This window comes from Carettochelys insculpta, chromosome 20 (assembly GCF_033958435.1).
Source record: "Carettochelys insculpta isolate YL-2023 chromosome 20, ASM3395843v1, whole genome shotgun sequence".
NCBI lineage: Eukaryota > Metazoa > Chordata > Testudines > Carettochelyidae > Carettochelys > Carettochelys insculpta.
This window is the reverse complement of record NC_134156.1, coordinates 25698112-25715812: the sequence shown is the minus strand read 5'-3', so window position 1 is coordinate 25715812 and position 17701 is coordinate 25698112. Positions and strand designations below refer to the sequence as shown.

Below are 17701 nucleotides of genomic sequence, written 5' to 3'. Positions count from 1 at the left end.
ACTGAAGAAGGGGTTCCGCTGGGAGCCTGTTGGAGTTGGTCCCAGAGGGCAGAGGGGCCTACGGCCTAACCCTGGGCAGCTTGTGACCCGCAAGAAGCCTGGCACACTGAAGGGATTCTTCCAGGAATCGTGGGGTGCAGAGGGCATCAGCCTGACAGCCAGCAACCACGCTGAGCAACTCCACTGTGAAGTGGCAGCACCTGGAAACCAAATCGAGATTAAAGAAGCTGGACAAGGCAGCGTGGATGTGCAGTGGCAGAGGTGAGGGTTAAGGAAAATCCTGCAGAGGTGAGCCCGGATCGGGGCAGGGAACCCTGGACTGCCTGGAGCTCTGAACCGAGTGGCCTGCCGCAGCTCAAGGAGGGAAGGAGCGATTCCAACCCATCATCTACTAGTGGCCAAGACAGACCTGCGAAGAGTTTTCCAGGCCTGGGCCGAGGAAGGTGCCTGTGTGTCTGTGCAGGAAAGCAGCTGATCCACTGGGAATGGCAAGTTGTCTGTGAGAGAAGCTGCTCCACCTTCTGTGTGTGTGTGGAGACCAGCCGGGGGGCTGGGACAAAGGAGAGAGTGTCTCCCATTGTCTGTCTGTGTTGAACAGCAGCAGCAGCAACCTGGGGAGAGAGCAGAGCCTGCGTTTGGAAAAGGTGCCAATGAGGAAACTAGCCCATTGTCTGAGGAAGATTCACCAGCCTGGGGTGGCTGGAGAAGGATCCACCAGAAAAGAGCATTCCAGGTGTGTCTCTGAATCCAGCCATGGGGGCTGGAGTAGAGGGAATAGCTCTGGAATGGGCAGTGGTATCCCTGCTAAGGACACTGGTCCTTGGTGCAAGAAAAGTGCTTCTGCTTCTGGGGAAGTGAATCCTTTGCCTGAGCCTGTGGGGGCTCGAAATGGAGCCAAGATCCCAGAGCTGGATCTGAGGGCAGCTGAAGCCCAGATGGGAAGTGGGCCTGCCTCTGTGTCTCTCAGGGGGGATGATGCTTTAACTCGGTCTAATCCAGTTAGTATCATCAGGGAATCCCAGAGACCAGACGATTCTGGTACTTGTTCTTTGCCTGATGCTGAGGTGTTACTGGGAGGGGGTGAGAGGACTCTGTCCTACCAGAGTCATCCTCTCACCAGGACACAAGAACAGACGGGCAATGGAGTTACGCTGACTGATGAAGATAAAGGAGCTGGTAGCAGAAGGGAGGAAAGGGATCCTAACCTTCTGTCCGGTGGTACTGGCTGTCTGCCTGGAGGGGGATTACGTGGGAATCTGCCTAATGGGCCAGAAGTGATCCTGGGTGTAGGTGAAACCCAGGAGCTGGTTGTGGCTCAAGGGAGCAGTGCCCCCGTGGAGGCAGACAGGGGTGAGTTGTTGTTTGGGGAAGCTCTTAAGGAAGAGAATTTCCCTGAAACTTTTCCTAACCCATCTGTGGGGACTGCAGAAAATGGGAGTGAGGTGAAGGAGAGTGAACAGGAAAGGTGCATGTCTGTAAGAGCCAGAGCAGCCCTTTGACTGGGGAGAAGTTTGTTTCAGCTCCTGATGGCCAGGACCTGCCTGAGTGTGAAACCACTGGCTGTGCTCTGCAAGGGTCCAAAGCAGGCAGGGTAAAAGTTTCTCAGGAATTGGAAGTTAATGCAAGTAAAGTAAAAACTATCAGGTAGTGTGAGCAGCCCTGTGAGAACCAAATAAAACAGCTGCACAGCCAATCTCTGTAGGATGCAGGAGAGAGCCAGCAATTCCCCATCTCCAGATGGTGGAAACACTCATATTCTCATACTGGATTCGACTTCTAATTCCATGGGGAGGCAGTAGTTGGAGGTGGAAGGACAAAGGAGCTTTGGGCCTGGTGGGCCAGTAAGGGATAAACAGGGATTCCTTCATGTGGATTCTGCGTCTGGGACTCACAAAACAGCTCTCAGAAAGCAGTTTGGTTTGCAAATTTCCAGGCTGGCTGGGAGGGGGCCGTCTCCCTGAGCTCATCAATGGCCCAGCTCTTGTTAGAAGGGAGGGCACAGCCAGAGAGATCAGATTTCCACCCCGGGGGCAAGAGAGACGATTAGAACTTGATGGTGCTAAGAAAGGCCTCAGCCATTTATCCCCAAAATACCAGATTCTCAAGGATGTTACACAAAAGTTGTGGTCTACCAAAGAGCAACGTAAATGTACAGTTGCAATGGGTTTGTTCTGTTACTCACGCTGACTGCTGTAACCAAGGGGTGCTGCTACCAAAAGCTGTAGAATTGTACCATGCACTGAATGTTTGAAAAGAGCCATGTGACATGATGACATTAATGTAGAAGCATGAATTGTATGTTGAAGGAGTCTGTAACTCTGAAATGTCACCATTGTTCCCTGTAACTAGTCTTGCAACCTCTCACATGAGGAGGAACATTCCAAACCTATTGTGTGGCATGGAAGGGGAAACTGAGGCACACAGCCATTGTGGTGGTCTGGCTAAATGCCAAGGGTGGAAGCATTTGTACCTTCCGTTACTGGACTGTAACTGAATTCCAGACATTGGCTGGAGCAGCTGTATGGACTGGTGGTCAGATGGGGCAGGACCCAGACCACAAAAGACCTGTTTGATCTGTTGGTGCTGCAGCATCTGTATGGGCTCTGCCCGCCCGACTTGAGAACATGGCTGACGGACCGGGGCCGAAGCAGCGAGACCAACCAACCCAAGGGAACTAAAGGGACTTGCCCGGCTGCATCACATGAAAAGGGCCAAGACCAAGCTCCTGACTTGGAGCCTCCCCCAGCAGGACTATAACGTGGAGATGGTGCACATCAAGGGGAGAACAGAGGGTACAGCCAATGCCCTGTCACAAGGGGAGAGCCCCGAACTTCCCCAGGTCACCAGTTGAGTGACCCCGCTCAGTTCGGTCTGGAAGGGGGGAGAGATGTGATGGAGTGGGGGATACCTGTGTGTGTGTGAGTGGCTCACAGAGGGTGTGGGGCTCCTGCTGAGGGTAACCTTGACGACCAGGTAACACCTTTGTACTGCAGACAAAGGAGGAGGTGGAGCCTGAGGGGTTTGAATTGGAACTGGAAGCAGTTAGTCTGGCTGAGGGAGAGAGAGACCAAGGAGGGGGCCAGGCCCCGGCTCTGGGGGCCCCTCGGGGCCTCCTCTCCCCAACATGGATTGGACTGGCTGTCTCTGCCTGCTGTACTGACTCCTCTGTACGATGCTGTGTCCTGTCGGCTAACAAACCTGCTGTTTTCCTGCTGAGTGAGAGACTCTCCTGCCTGCGGACAGGGTGCAGAGCTTGGGGGACCCCAGAACCCCATCACACAGGGCTCTCCCACTCCCAGGGAGTTGCAGCCCCAGCTGCTGCCCTCTCACCATGCAGCCAGGGCCAGAGGCAGGGCCTGCCCAGAACAGGGACTTGGGCGCCCTGAACCAGGACTCCTCCATTTTTGCTGTGATGGGCTGAGACAGGGACCAAGCAGGGACTTGTCTGGGAGCCAGGCTCTGCTGAATCTCTTGAAAGGGCTCCGAGACAGGCGGTGGGACTGCTCACAGGCGCATGGGATGCTCTCCCATTGCTGGGGGATGCCCAGAGCACGCTGGCGCAGAAGAGACTTAGGGCAGGCTCCCCTTTCCCTGCACAGGAGGATCTTGGGGCCCCAGCCACAGGAAGGCTGCCTACAGAGCGCTGCTGCCCAGCTGGAGGAACCCTGCTGGGGATGTGCCAGTGAACCTGCGTCACCCTGCTGGCACTGGTCCCTAATGCAACGTGCACCAGTTCCTCAGGGCCCAGGCCTCCCCAGCACAGGCCAGAGCCCAGGAAGGGCCAATCCCATTCCACCAGATGCTCCCGCCTGCACACCACCGGGGCAGGGCCAGACTACAGCCTTGGCTGCAAAGCTGTGCACCTCTGCTGCCCACAGGGACTCTCCTGTCCTGCTGCCCCATTACTCTGGGAGGGAGGGCGCCCACACCCCCAGAACAGCCTGGTTTAGCTGACAGAGGCAGCTACCAAGCAGCATGGCTGGTCGCAGCAGGGGAGGGGCTGGAAAGTCACTAAGGAGGCGACGGCCGGCAAGGGGACCAGGAAGAGGCCTTGCCCAGACTCTGTGCAGATCCCTGCTCACCTCAGCATGCAAAGCACAGCCAGGCAGGCCCTGGTGAGGGACCCTCTGCCCCAGGCACGGGGGCCCATGGCAGACGCAGGCACAAGGCTCAGCTGGCAAACGTAAATGTCATTCCAAGTTACCCTGCCCAGATGGAGAGCAGGGCCGCGCCGGGACATGGGGGGCAGAGTCAGGTGCTGGCCTGCTCCTATCCCAAGGAGAACTGTAGTCAGAGCCTGACGCTGCCAAGCCCAGCGCCCGCGCCAGCCAGCAGGAGAGGCCAGGGAACTGGATTCAGAGGGGCTCCTGGCTGCCAGCTCCATTGATGGGACTCGGCCTCCCGGCAGGGATCCCTACTGCTGACCCCAGCTCTCCAGCAGGAGACCCCGTGGCAGAGCAAAACCCTCACCACACAGCTTTGGGGCACCTTTCGCTTTGGTCAATTTAATCTGGCGAGCGCCGCCCCTGCCGGGCCCTGGCTGCGCCGCAGGCTCCTCCCAGGCGCACCGCTGCCAAAGAGCAGTGCCGAGGGGCCGACCCCCACGCAGCCACCCAGTGGGCTTGGTGCTGCTTGCATGAGCTGCGCCCACCCTGCTGGGCACCACAAAGGCCCTTTTGGCTTCAGGGGAGACTCCCGGATGATGTAGCAGCCGGAGCCAGGGGATGGGGTGCAGGGCCCTGCCTGTGGGAGGGGCAGGCAGCCACAGGGGCCAGTGCCAGAGTCCCCGAGCAATTCCCTTGCCCTGTCTGGCTGCCTCACAGCTTTGCTAAGTCCCTGGGGAGCTCCCCTGACAGCGTCCAGGGCTCTGCATGCCCATCCTGGGAAGGGCCCTGGGGTGCAGGCCAGGCCGGCAGCCCTGCCGTGGACCTGCCGCTCACCACCACGTACCAGGGCTGAGACATTCAAGCCACAAGCACTGCAGCAACCCCCTTTTTACACAGGCTGCCCGAGGGTCACTGCAGAGCCCTGCCACTCAGTCCGGAGTCGCCTCCCGCCAGGACCCAGGCTGGCCGTGCTGCTCTGCTCCCCACATGGCGGCTAAGCTGGGGCACAGCTCCACACACCCCACGGGCCCTGGGCTCCTGCCTCGCCAGCCCCGTTAAATAAATTCAATCCCTTCATATTTCGTGGCCCCGATCCTGGTCTCGGGGAGCAGGAAGCGCCCGTCCAGCGTGAAGGCCATGATGTAGGTGGCAATCTTGCCATCGTCCTCCTCGGATTTCAAGGCCACGATGACCTGGTCGTCGGTGTCGGGGACGAATTTGAAGGAGGAGAAGCCGTGGGTGGGGACCGCGGCCCCCACGTGGCTGACGGCAATGTCGCGGAAGTCCCGCGTGGCCTGCAGCAGCAGGTTGGTGCCCCGGTGTTCATCGGCCTTCTCGTCGTAGCGCTCGTGGCTGGCCCGGCGGGGCAGGAAGAACCAGCGCTGCAGCGTCTCGCTCCAGGCGGCTGACTCGTGGATCAGATAACCTGGGGGAGGTAGGGGTGAGAGCAAGGCCAAGGCGGTGCCACGCGCCTGTCCCGGGGCCCCGGTGACGCGACAAGTCCCCACCACACCGGCATACAAACAATATCCCTCCCGCACACGGGTGATCTGTGGGAGGGAGCGCTGGCCGGGGGCGCTGGAGGCAGCTGCGCGCTGCAGCCAGGGGTGGGAGAGTGGGAGGGGGCTGGGGAGGAGCTAGGGCTGTAGGGCGCGGGAGGGGGCTCAGGGCTGGGGAGGAGCTAGGGCTGTAGGGCGTGGGAGGGGGCTCAGGGCTGGGGAGGTAGGATGTAGGGCGCGGGAGGGGGCTCAGGGCTGGGGAGGAGCTAGGGCTGTAGGGTGTTGGAAGGGGCTCAGGGCTGGGGAGGTGCTAGGGCTGTAGGGCGTGGGAGGGGGCTCAGGGCTGGGGAGGTAGGATGTAGGGCGCGGGAGGGGGCTCAGGGCTGGGGAGGAGCTAGGGCTGTAGGGTGTTGGAAGGGGCTCAGGGCTGGGGAGGTAGGATGTAGGGCGCGGGAGGGGGCTCAGGGCTGGGGAGGTGCTAGGGCTGTAGGGCGTGGGAGGGGGCTCAGGGCTGGGGAGGAGCTAGGGCTGTAGGGCGTGGGAGGGGGCTCAGGGCTGAGGAGGTGCTAGGGCTGTAGGGCGCGGGAGGGGGCTCAGGGCTGGGGAGGAGCTAGGGCTGTAGGGCGCGGGAGGGGGCTCAGGGCTGGGGAGGAGCTAGGGCTGTAGGGCGCGGGAGGGGGCTCAGGGCTGGGGAGGTAGGAGCTAGGGCTGTAGGGCGCGGGAGGGGGCTCAGGGCTGAGGAGGTGCTAGGGCTGTAGGGGGCTCAGGGCTGGGGAGGTGCTAGGGCTGTAGGGCGTGGGAGGGGGCTCAGGGCTGGGGAGGTGCTAGGGCTGTAGGGCGCGGGAGGGGGCTCAGGGCTGGGGAGGTAGGATGTAGGGCGCGGGAGGGGGCTCAGGGCTGGGGAGGTGCTAGGGCTGTAGGGTGTTGGAAGGGGCTCAGGGCTGGGGAGGTGCTAGGGCTGTAGGGCGCGGGAGGGGGCTCAGGGCTGGGGAGGAGCTAGGGCTGTAGGGCGTGGGAGGGGGCTCAGGGCTGGGGAGGTAGGATGTAGGGCGCGGGAGGGGGCTCAGGGCTGGGGAGGTGCTAGGGCTGTAGGGCGCGAGAGGGGGCTCAGGGCTGGGGAGGTGCTAGGGCTGTAGGGCGTGGGAGGGGGCTCAGGGCTGGGGAGGTGCTAGGGCTGTAGGGCGCGGGAGGGGGCTCAGGGCTGGGGAGGTAGGATGTAGGGTGCGGGAGGGGGCTCAGGGCTGGGGAGGTGCTAGGGATGTAGGGTGCGGGAGGGGGCTCAGGGCTGGGGAGGTGCTAGGGCTGTAGGGCGCGGGAGGGGGCTCAGGGCTGGGGAGGTGCTAGGGCTGTAGGGCGTGGGAGGGGGCTCAGGGCTGGGGAGGTAGGATGTAGGGCGCGGGAGGGGGCTCAGGGCTGGGGAGGTGCTAGGGCTGTAGGGTGTTGGAAGGGGCTCAGGGCTGGGGAGGTAGGATGTAGGGCGCGGGAGGGGGCTCAGGGCTGGGGAGGTGCTAGGGCTGTAGGGTGCGGGAGGGGGCTCAGGGCTGGGGAGGAGCTAGGGTGTAGGGTGCGGGAGGGGGCTCAGGGCTGGGGAGGTGCTAGGGCTGTAGGGCGCGGGAGGGGGCTCAGGGCTGGGGAGGTGCTAGGGCTGTAGGGTGTTGGAAGGGGCTCAGGGCTGGGGAGGAGCTAGGGCTGTAGGGTGTTGGAAGGGGCTCAGGGCTGGGGAGGTGCTAGGGCTGTAGGGCGTGGGAGGGGGCTCAGGGCTGGGGAGGTAGGATGTAGGGCGTGGGAGGGGGCTCAGGGCTGGGGAGGTGCTAGGGCTGTAGGGCGTGGGAGGGGGCTCAGGGCTGGGGAGGTAGGATGTAGGGCGTGGGAGGGGGCTCAGGGCTGGGGAGGTGCTAGGGCTGTAGGGCGCGGGAGGGGGCTCAGGGCTGGGGAGGTGCTAGGGCTGTAGGGTGTTGGAAGGGGCTCAGGGCTGGGGAGGAGCTAGGGCTGTAGGGTGTTGGAAGGGGCTCAGGGCTGGGGAGGTGCTAGGGCTGTAGGGCGTGGGAGGGGGCTCAGGGCTGGGGAGGTAGGATGTAGGGCGTGGGAGGGGGCTCAGGGCTGGGGAGGTGCTAGGGCTGTAGGGCGTGGGAGGGGGCTCAGGGCTGGGGAGGTGCTAGGGCTGTAGGGCGTGGGAGGGGGCTCAGGGCTGGGGAGGTGCTAGGGCTGTAGGGCGTGGGAGGGGGCTCAGGGCTGGGGAGGTAGGATGTAGGGCGCGGGAGGGGGCTCAGGGCTGGGGAGGAGCTAGGGCTGTAGGGCGTGGGAGGGGGCTCAGGGCTGGGGAGGTGCTAGGGCTGTAGGGTGCGGGAGGGGGCTCAGGGCTGGGGAGGAGCTAGGGCTGTAGGGCGCGGGAGGGGGCTCAGGGCTGGGGAGGTGCTAGGGCTGTAGGGCGTGGGAGGGGGCTCAGGGCTGGGGAGGTAGGATGTAGGGCGCGGGAGGGGGCTCAGGGCTGGGGAGGTGCTAGGGCTGTAGGGCGCGGGAGGGGGCTCAGGGCTGGGGAGGTGCTAGGGCTGTAGGGCGCGGGAGGGGGCTCAGGGCTGGGGAGGAGCTAGGGCTGTAGGGTGTTGGAAGGGGCTCAGGGCTGGGGAGGTGCTAGGGCTGTAGGGCGTGGGAGGGGGCTCAGGGCTGGGGAGGTAGGATGTAGGGCGCGGGAGGGGGCTCAGGGCTGGGGAGGAGCTAGGGCTGTAGGGCGCGGGAGGGGGCTCAGGGCTGGGGAGGTGCTAGGGCTGTAGGGCGCGGGAGGGGGCTCAGGGCTGGGGAGGTAGGATGTAGGGCGTGGGAGGGGGCTCAGGGCTGGGGAGGTGCTAGGGCTGTAGGGTGCGGGAGGGGGCTCAGGGCTGGGGAGGAGCTAGGGCTGTAGGGCGCGGGAGGGGGCTCAGGGCTGGGGAGGTGCTAGGGCTGTAGGGCGTGGGAGGGGGCTCAGGGCTGGGGAGGTGCTAGGGCTGTAGGGCGCGGGAGGGGGCTCAGGGCTGGGGAGGTGCTAGGGCTGTAGGGCGCGGGAGGGGGCTCAGGGCTGGGGAGGTGCTAGGGCTGTAGGGCGCGGGAGGGGGCTCAGGGCTGGGGAGGTGCTAGGGCTGTAGGGCGTGGGAGGGGGCTCAGGGCTGGGGAGGTGCTAGGGCTGTAGGGCGCGGGAGGGGGCTCAGGGCTGGGGAGGTGCTAGGGCTGTAGGGCGCGGGAGGGGGCTCAGGGCTGGGGAGGTGCTAGGGCTGTAGGGTGCGGGAGGGGGCTCAGGGCTGGGGAGGTGCTAGGGCTGTAGGGCGCGGGAGGGGGCTCAGGGCTGGGGAGGTGCTAGGGCTGTAGGGTGTTGGAAGGGGCTCAGGGCTGGGGAGGTGCTAGGGCTGTAGGGTGCGGGAGGGGGCTCAGGGCTGGGGAGGTGCTAGGGCTGTAGGGCGTGGGAGGGGGCTCAGGGCTGGGGAGGTGCTAGGGCTGTAGGGCGTGGGAGGGGGCTCAGGGCTGGGGAGGTAGGATGTAGGGCGCGGGAGGGGGCTCAGGGCTGGGGAGGTGCTAGGGCTGTAGGGTGCGGGAGGGGGCTCAGGGCTGGGGAGGAGCTAGGGCTGTAGGGCGCGGGAGGGGGCTCAGGGCTGGGGAGGAGCTAGGGCTGTAGGGCGCGGGAGGGGGCTCAGGGCTGGGGAGGTAGGATGTAGGGCGTGGGAGGGGGCTCAGGGCTGGGGAGGTAGGATGTAGGGCGCGGGAGGGGGCTCAGGGCTGGGGAGGTGCTAGGGCTGTAGGGTGCGGGAGGGGGCTCAGGGCTGGGGAGGAGCTAGGGCTGTAGGGCGCGGGAGGGGGCTCAGGGCTGGGGAGGAGCTAGGGCTGTAGGGCGCGGGAGGGGGCTCAGGGCTGGGGAGGTAGGATGTAGGGCGTGGGAGGGGGCTCAGGGCTGGGGAGGTAGGATGTAGGGCGCGGGAGGGGGCTCAGGGCTGGGGAGGTGCTAGGGCTGTAGGGTGCGGGAGGGGGCTCAGGGCTGGGGAGGAGCTAGGGCTGTAGGGCGCGGGAGGGGGCTCAGGGCTGGGGAGGAGCTAGGGCTGTAGGGCGCGGGAGGGGGCTCAGGGCTGGGGAGGTAGGATGTAGGGCGCGGGAGGGGGCTCAGGGCTGGGGAGGTGCTAGGGCTGTAGGGCGCGGGAGGGGGCTCAGGGCTGGGGAGGAGCTAGGCCTGTAGGGCGCGGGAGGGGGCTCAGGGCTGGGGAGGTGCTAGGGCTGTAGGGCGCGGGAGGGGGCTCAGGGCTGGGGAGGTGCTAGGGCTGTAGGGTGTTGGAAGGGGCTCAGGGCTGGGCGCTGTCATGGGGCAGCTCCCTTTGGAGGTGGTGGGTGGGGAAGAGGTGGTTGCCCCCGGCTTACACTGCCCCCACTCACTTGCAGACATCACTCCCCCGCCGCATTCCCCAGCCCAGGGGGGCTGCAGGGGCAGAGCTCCCAGGAGAGAGCAGCGCGGGCAGGGTGGGAGGGGAACGGCAGCTTGCTGAGCTGCCTCCCCCAGGAAGGGCTGGCCCAGAACACAGGGGCTTTAGGGGCTACAGCCAGGCTAGGGGGTCCCCTCAGACTGGGCTAGCTAAGACCCCTTCCTTAGCCTGGGCCTGCTGCTGAGGCCAGTGGAGAAAGGGAGCCGGGGGCGGCTGTGGCTGAGGGAGAGGTGCTCATGGCACTGCTCCGAGGATGCCCTGGCAGGGCCTTCTAGGCAGCTGCCCAGCTTAAGGGGACCCCCCTTCCTGAGGCAGGTGAGCAGGGGGCCCCCAGCAGCCAGCAAATCCGGACCATGCGGGAGGCTGGCCAGGCTGAAGTCGCCACCAGGAGAAGCAGATTCCCCCTTCCTCAGGCAGCAGACCCCACAGCCCTGCCTCTGACAGCCCCGTGGGGCTCAGCTGGGAGTGCGTCAGGAAAGCAGAACTCTGGGCATGGCTCGCTGCCTCCCGTGGGACAAGACTGGCCATGGCCCCGGCACCCAGCCCCACCCACATCGGCTCCTCAGAAGTGGGGAGAGTCGCCCCTCCAGTTCCTTTAGTGCTCCCATCGCCCCCCAGCCTGGAGGGCACCCACAATTCCCCCGCCCCCCGGCAAGGGCAGGCAGGCCTGCCGGGGGCAGCTGGTGCAGGTGCCACCTCTCACCTGGGGGTCTGATGCCAGCCGCAGCCCTCAGGGCGTTGTAGTTGGACACCCAGTTCTCGTGGCCCACGTCCCCCTTGGCGCCAACCACCTTGACCCATTCGGGGTTCTCATTCATCACCTCCCCAGTGGTCGTGGTCCACTCCTTCCCCAGGCCTCCCACGTACAGGTGCTCGTCCTTCACCGCCAGCCACTCTGCTTTGAAGCCTGGGCAGAGAGATGCGGCGTTAGCTTGCCCAGGGAGCCTCGTGCAGTCATGGGGGTGTATCAGGCTGGGCCCTCACCCGCCTCTCCCAGCCATACGCTCCGACCCACAGGTGCCCAGCCCAGCAGGGCACAAAGGGAGGGGTTGGGCTGCTGATCACAGGGCAGCTTTGCCCTGGCTTGGGGCTGCGGAGGGAAGACAAGGGGGAGGCAGAGCTCACCTTTGCCCACGGTGCCATCCCCATCGGACAGGATCACCCAGGGCACCACCTTGGTGCCCTCGATCAGGTACACCACCCCCGTCCGGTCGTCCACAGCGTACAGCTTCCCATTGAAGACAGCCAGCTCGGAGAGCTCCATCCCCCGCCCCTTCTCGGCCAGGTGGGACTCCAGCAGGCTGTCGGCCCGGTCCCACTCCACCGTCACTCTGTCCCCACTGGCAGACAGGGTCAGGTAGCCCTTCTTCAGGTAGCTGAACCAGGTGTGCTCCTGCGGGCCCTTGGAGCCTGTGTCCAGGTCGGCAATGACCCCGATCCTGTAGCGCACCCCTTCCGCTGTCCTCTGGGGTGGGGACAGCGGGTAGGTCTCATTGTAGCTGGTCCCTGGCAGTGGGCTGTGCCGCCAGCTGTGGGCATTGCCTAGGGCCGGCCTGCCTGTGGCTGAGCGGTGGAAGCAGAGCAGGAGCAGCACGACGGCCACGCTGAGGGAGGACACCAGGATGGCTTTCCAGCGCAGGCGGAACCGGGGGTCGGCAGCCTTCGTCATGGACGCGAGGACGGGCAGGCTGCCGACGCTGATCCGCAGCGGGGTCATCGACTCACTCCATTCCAGGCGGGGGCTGGGTGGGACGGGCATCGGCAGATCCTGGCACCGAGTGAGAGACCCAGCAGGGTGAGACGGGGCCAGAGCTGGGCCCCCACCGTGTGCCCTCGTGGGGCTATGCTCCCAGCCCAGGGCAGGTGGCAGGATCCCACACTGGCAGGGCACCTGCCATGCCACCACCCCCTGCGGCCAGGGCCCTCCCGCTGGCACCCCCGCCCCTTGCTCATCATAGCCTGTCATGAATGAGGGCAGGGAAGGGAGCAGAAATGGAGCACTTTAAATGCTAACAAAACGATTTATTCGGTGATGAGTTTTTGTGGGGACAAACCCACTTCACCAGACCCACCAAAGCTCGTCACTGAATAAATCGTTTTGTTAGTCTTTAAAGTGCTCCATTTCTGCCACTTTTTTAGTACCCCTAACCCGGCCACCTCTCTGGTACTCTTCTGCAGGGAAGGGGTCGATCTCGCCTGCCGTACTTGAATCCCAGGTGAGCCAATGGGAGTGAAGTAGCTTTGCTGAAACAGAGAACAAATGCAGCTTTTGGGGCTCTACTTTTCTGCGGCCCAGCAGCGGGGAAGACACGGGGGAGATGTCTCCCAGGCATTCAGAAGCATATGGACAATTGGCAAACCAGCCCCCGAGGTGTAGGGAGAAGGGAAAGGTACAGTTAGGCGCGATGAGGTTCTGGATATTTTGAATTTAGTTGGACTGGCTGCCCCGTACTTCTCTCCTGTTGCTGTCTGAGTCGATGGTTTTCCCTTGCAAGTTTTAAGCTAAATCCCAGGGAAATATCTTCATCTGAGTGTAACCCATGAGTTACTTTCTCTTGCTTTGTGACTAAATGACTTGTTTTAAGCAAACGATCTGATACTTGTGCCTGAGAAGGGGCCATGTAGGTGCCTTCATCCACTTAGCTATCAGGTTACAGCTTGTTTCCTTTCTCCAGCCCCGGTGTTTTCCCCACAGGGGTCATCCCCCCGTGTGCCTGTCTGGGAAAAAGGGGTCTCTGAGGACTGGGGTGGTAGCAGCTACCGTCCAGGGGATCTGTGACCCTGGACATTTTAAAGTAAAGCCTGCGTATAGGCAAGGTGTCGTAAGTTTCTGAGGGGCCCCACTTTCCGCACTCAAAGTGTGAAGTGGGGAGGGCTCCCTGACATAGCCTCAGGGAGCTGCTGGCACACCTGCCCTGTGGACAGGCCAGGGTTTGTCTGACAGGGCTGGTGAGCCCAGAAGCGGGGCATCCCATCTGGGGAGTTCCCTGGGCTCTCTGCTCACTGCGGGGTGGGGTGGGGGGAGCCACTGTTGCTTGGGAACGAGCATCTCCGCCTCCAGCAGCCCCACCGCTCAGGCGGCGAGCAAGCACAGGAGCCCTCAGGCAGGCCAGGCTCCTGCCAACCTGAGGGTCCTGTGAAGCATTGACCCAGCCCAGGCGCCGTGGCCACGGGCAGTGCTCTGCACTCAGGTTTGCCCTGTGGACTGTGAGCACCAAACCCAGCCAGACTGGCAGGGTGAATCCCCAGGGCATGGCCGCCCATGCCAGGGAGAAGCTTGGTGAAGCTCATGCAGGAGGCTGGTGGCAGAGTGGGAGCCCAGGAGCCCTGAGCCCAGTCCCAGCCTTTCCACAGCACTCCCACCAGTGCCCACTGACCACAGGAGAAGCGTAAGCACCGCTGGGTGGCCGGGCCTGGCAGCAGGCCTACCAGACACTGGAAACCCCTCAAGCCCCCTGCCCTGTGCTGCCCCCAGGGCCACCCCATGCTTTCCTGCCGCTGAATCCCAGGTCGCCCCAGAGTGCGGCAGGTGCTGTACTCCAGGGAGTGGAGGGAGGGGACCAGGGGTGGCATAAGAGGGCTCAGGAGCCCGATGCCTCCTACCCTTTGGCCACCTGCAGCAGATGGGGGAAGCCAAAGGAGGACCAGAGGCCCTCATGGCCTCTCTGTAGCTCCCCACCTGGCAGAGCCCAGGCACCAGGCCGCTGAGGAACTCCCCGCCCAACCCTGCTCACGCCCCACAGCAGGTCATTGAAGCCCAGCAGGGCTGGGCCCAGTGTTGGGGCTAGAACCCTGAAAGACCAGTTTCACTCCCAGCTTCTCACTGGGCTCCTTCCAAGCGAGAGGGCCCCCTGCTGCTGGCTCAGCTCTGACTGCCTTGCACCAAGGGGCCAGGGAAGCTGCAGCTCCTGCCTGGATGGACAATGGCCAGAGCGTGCCAAGCTGCTCATAGGATAGACCCTGGGGGTGCAGGAGCCAGGGGCAGGCGAGCTGCAGCCAGCCCAGCTGAATGCACAGACCCTCCCACCCAAGCAGGCCTCTGGGGGCTCACAGCCCTGCAGAAGGGGAGCGCGAGCTGGAGCTGGGGCCAGCAGAACCTGGATGTCCTGATTCCAAGGCACCTGCTCTTAGCCATCAGGTCACACAGGCTGCAGAGGAGAAAGCACCTTGGTATTCCCAGGGGTCCCTGCCCCACACCCCCAGGAACAGCCTGTGTCTCGAGAGCCACTTGCCTTTCCAGAGTCGCAGGGCTGTCCCTGACCCAGCTGCAGCCCCACTGCTGAGCTGTACAACCGGTGCCGGAACAAGCCCTAGCTGCTGCGCTCAGTCCCTCCCTGAGCACAATCCAGGAAACAAGCCAGCTCAGGGATCTGGCCCGAGCCAGCCATTTCTTAAAGACACAGCAGCCCTTTCAGTCCCCTCCCCGGCCTAGCTTGCTCAGCCCAGCTGGCTCACCTGCGGCAGGCTCTGGGGACCCTGCCCACTGCCCAGGGAGCAGCACGGCCCAGAGTGCTGAGCAGGCGGCTGGGAGCCAGGACTCCCTCCCCCTTCCTACCCCTGTGGTCCCCCAGACTGCAGGAGGCCCTGGGGAAGGCACTACCCCTGCCAGCGGGGGAGGGGGCGGGGTGCTGGGTAACGACCAGGGCCAAGCTCTGCTCACGCCCAGCCAAGAGAGCCTCGGCTTGACAAGCCAAAGGCCAAAACGGCTCTGACGTCCCAGTGCCTTCAACTGCCAGCCCCTTCTTACTGCTCTAGGGCTTCAGAGACCACCTGCATTTGGGGGGCTCCAAGTGTCATGGGGCCGGGGCGGGTGTGCAGCCGTCTGCCTTGCCGAGCTCAGCTCTGGCACGATGCTACCACCCTTCCCGCCAGGCCCAGCAACGCTCACCAAGCCGGTTCCGGTCACCCAGGGCCTGAGCTCACCTTGCCTGCAAACGGGGAAATGCGGTAGGGGCACCCCGGCCGGGAGCGCCAGCCGAGAGCCCTGCACACCCAGCAAGGGCCACATCTCTACCAGGCCGGCGTGAGAACCTGCCCAGCCACACACCGCAAGGGACGCAAGCTCCCTGGGGAGGGGCAGACCCAGTGCCCTCACTCACCCCCGGGCTGACAGCTGCTGGCAGATCTCCTGCGCTCCCCCAGCTGCACGGGGACAGGGTCCCTGCCAAGGCTCCAGGCTGCGAAGAGAGGCCTCACTGAGCCAGCAGGACGGAGGACTGGGGGAGGCATTGTGTGCGACCCTCCAGCCGGGCTGGCTGCTCTGCCCAGTGCCTCAGAGCCCAGAGCAGGGGCCCGAGCAGAGCACAGACCCAGGGACTGACTCCCCCGTACATGCAGTGGGCTGGGAGCAGCCAGGAGGAGGGAGAGAACCAAAGCTCCAGGGGGCACAATGTTACCTGCTCCCTCCGCTTCCAACTCGCCCTATAGCCCCAGCCCCTCCCCACATGCCCACAGCTCTGCATGTGCCCCTCAGTCCCAAACCCACCTCCTCTGCCAGCCCAGCCCAGCCCAGGCTCCCTCTGACCTGTGCAAGCCCAACCCACAGCCAGTGCAGTCTGGCCCTGGGTAGCTGCAGCCCTGAGCCCCCAGGGCCCCCACACGCACTGCAAGGTGCAGAGACGGCGGAAGGGGGGCTCAGGGCCTGACATCAGCAGCCAGAGGGACTGGGCATGTGGCGGACGAGCACACGGGGAAGGGAGGGGAGGCCCATACCACGCCCCCCCCCGCGCACTGTCAGGGTCAGGCAGCCCCACAGGCGCAATGGGGCACCCGAGTCTCCCAACACCAAACACCCCAGGAAAGAACCCAGAACAAGCACAAGCAAGGGGACGCAGGCCGGAAGCCCAGGACACCTGGGTTCCATCCCCAGTGCTGAGTGGGGTGTCGGGGCACCCGGGGTCCGGCGCTGCGAGGGGGGGGGTCGGGGCACCCGGGGTCCGGCGCTGCGGGGGGCGGGGGTCGGGGCACCCGGGGCCCGGCGCTGCGAGGGGGAGTCGGGGCACTCGGGGCCCGGCGCTGCAAGGGGGGGGTCGGGGACCCGGGGTCCGGCGCTGCAAAGGGGGGGGTCGCTGCACCCGGGGTCCGGCGCTGCGGGGGGGGCGGGGAACCCGGGGTCCGGCGCTGCACGGGGGGGGCGGGGAACCCGGGGTCCGGCGCTGCACGGGGGGGGGCGGGGGGCGGGGCACCCGGGGTCCGGCGCTGCGGAGGGGGCGGGGAAGCGGGGCACCCGGGGTCCGGCGCTGCGGAGGGGGCGGGGAAGCGGGGCACCCGGGGTCCGGCGCTGCGGAGGGGGCGGGGCACCCGGGGTCCGGCGCTGCGGAGGGGGCGGCGGCGAAGGGACACACTCACCGGGGCTCCACCCGCGCCGCCGGCTGCTCGGCCTCTCGCGACGCGCGGCGCCGGCCGGGAGGCGACACACCACAGCGCGCAGGCGCGGGGCCTACAACTCCCAGCATGCTGCGCGCACCGCACTTCAGCTCCCGGCGCACCCTGCGCCCCGGTGCCCGCTGGGAGCTGTAGTCCGGCTGGGGAGGCTCCGCATGGTCTGCGTGCGAGTCCCGCCGGCCCCGCGACTCCCCCCGCTGCGCCCGCACCTGGAGGCCCAGCGCCGCGGGGGTTCCTGGGGTCCCTGCCCGAGTGTGAACCTGTCGCCCGGCGCCGTGGTGAGGGCCTTGCAGCTGCCCTAGGGCCGGTGGTGAGCCAAGACCCACGGCAGAAGGAGGGAATTTTCCCTGCGCCTGTGAAAAGTACCAGGTGGGCGCTGGCAGGGACGCTCTGTGCTCCGTCCTCGTGAGTTCAGCCTGGCCGGAGCAGGGACCCCTCCCTGCCTCCCTCCCTCAAAAGGATGTTTGCAAAGAGCTTCAGGACTCTCCGTATAGTACCGCTGGCTGCATCAATAGCTGTCGTTGCTGTCTGGGAAGGGTGGCTTTAACCATCCTTCTCCAGCCCTGCTCTTTCTTGTTTTATTAATAACCCTTTAGATACTTAGAGGTGAAGGATTGGTGAGCGTGGTGTTTGGTCAAGATCCAACTATATATTGACCAGGGACCGGGGTCTGGACCCTTTGGGGTCTGGAAAAAGTCTGTGTGGAGTTGGTGAACAGGCTTGAGCCCCACTCCCGAGTTTGGGGGTTGGTGGGCTGGGCTGGTACCGCAGCTGGGAGGTCTGTGGGTTTGTTTGTGTGGCTTCTGGCTGGCCAGTGGAGCTGGCCGAGGTGCTGTTGTGGCTGGTTGGATTTGCCTTTGTGAGAAGGAAATCCCAGCGCGGGACTGTGACTAGCCCAAATTTTAAGCAAAGTTACCCTGGATTGATTTTTCCAGCTGTGCCCAGAGACCCCGTCCTATTACACTGCCACCCAGCTCCAGCCCACCATGGCACACAGCCCTGGTCCCATCTGCCCTGCACGTCCCCGCTGTCGCCAGTCCCTCGCTCAGTGGCCAAGGACATGAGTGGGAGCAGGGACAAGGGACTGGCCAGAGCAAATCTAGGCCCCATCATCAAGTCCTGTGCCACAGGAAGGTGGGACAGTCTGGCATAGGCAGGGTGTAGCTTGGATGTGGAGCAGGTAGGAACCCCCCGCCCCTGCCACCAGGGATGGGCTCCCTAGGGCCCACTTTTGCACAAGACAAGCCATAAGGGAATGAAACCCAGAGCCGCTAGG

At 64.8% G+C, this 17701-nt stretch overlaps 1 protein-coding gene across 3 annotated transcripts; it reads right to left on the bottom strand.

Moving 5' to 3' along the window:
* Positions 1-1656: 1656 nt before the first annotated feature.
* On the bottom strand, positions 1657-16458 carry CANT1 (calcium activated nucleotidase 1). Of its 3 annotated transcripts, XM_075014360.1 has the most exons (5): positions 16390-16458; positions 15141-15218; positions 11167-11809; positions 10745-10948; positions 1657-5532 (listed from the first exon to the last, which is right to left on the bottom strand). In XM_075014360.1, exons 3-5 carry the CDS (start codon positions 11798-11800, stop codon positions 5162-5164), a joined length of 1209 nt encoding a protein of 402 aa, XP_074870461.1. In that variant the 5' UTR covers positions 11801-11809; positions 15141-15218; positions 16390-16458; the 3' UTR covers positions 1657-5161. The 3 variants fall into 3 exon arrangements, with proteins under 3 accessions (XP_074870461.1, XP_074870463.1, XP_074870462.1); XM_075014362.1 differs by lacking the exons at positions 15141-15218; positions 16390-16458 and adding an exon at positions 14965-15042; XM_075014361.1 differs by lacking the exons at positions 15141-15218; positions 16390-16458 and adding an exon at positions 12199-12227.
* Positions 16459-17701: the final 1243 nt, after the last annotated feature.

Bases quoted from the DNA above. Each gene is read 5' to 3' on its own strand.
- CANT1 (XM_075014360.1), bottom strand. From the start codon at position 11,800: ATGCCCGTCCCACCCAGCCCCCGCCTGGAATGGAGTGAGTCGATGACC. The intron at 10,949-11,166 runs GTGAGCTCTGCC...CTCTCTGCCCAG, and splicing joins GGATGGCACCGTGGGCAAAG to GCTTCAAAGCAGAGTGGCTG. The intron at 5,533-10,744 runs GTGAGAGGTGGC...TACCTCCCCCAG, and splicing joins GGCTGGCATCAGACCCCCAG to GTTATCTGATCCACGAGTCA.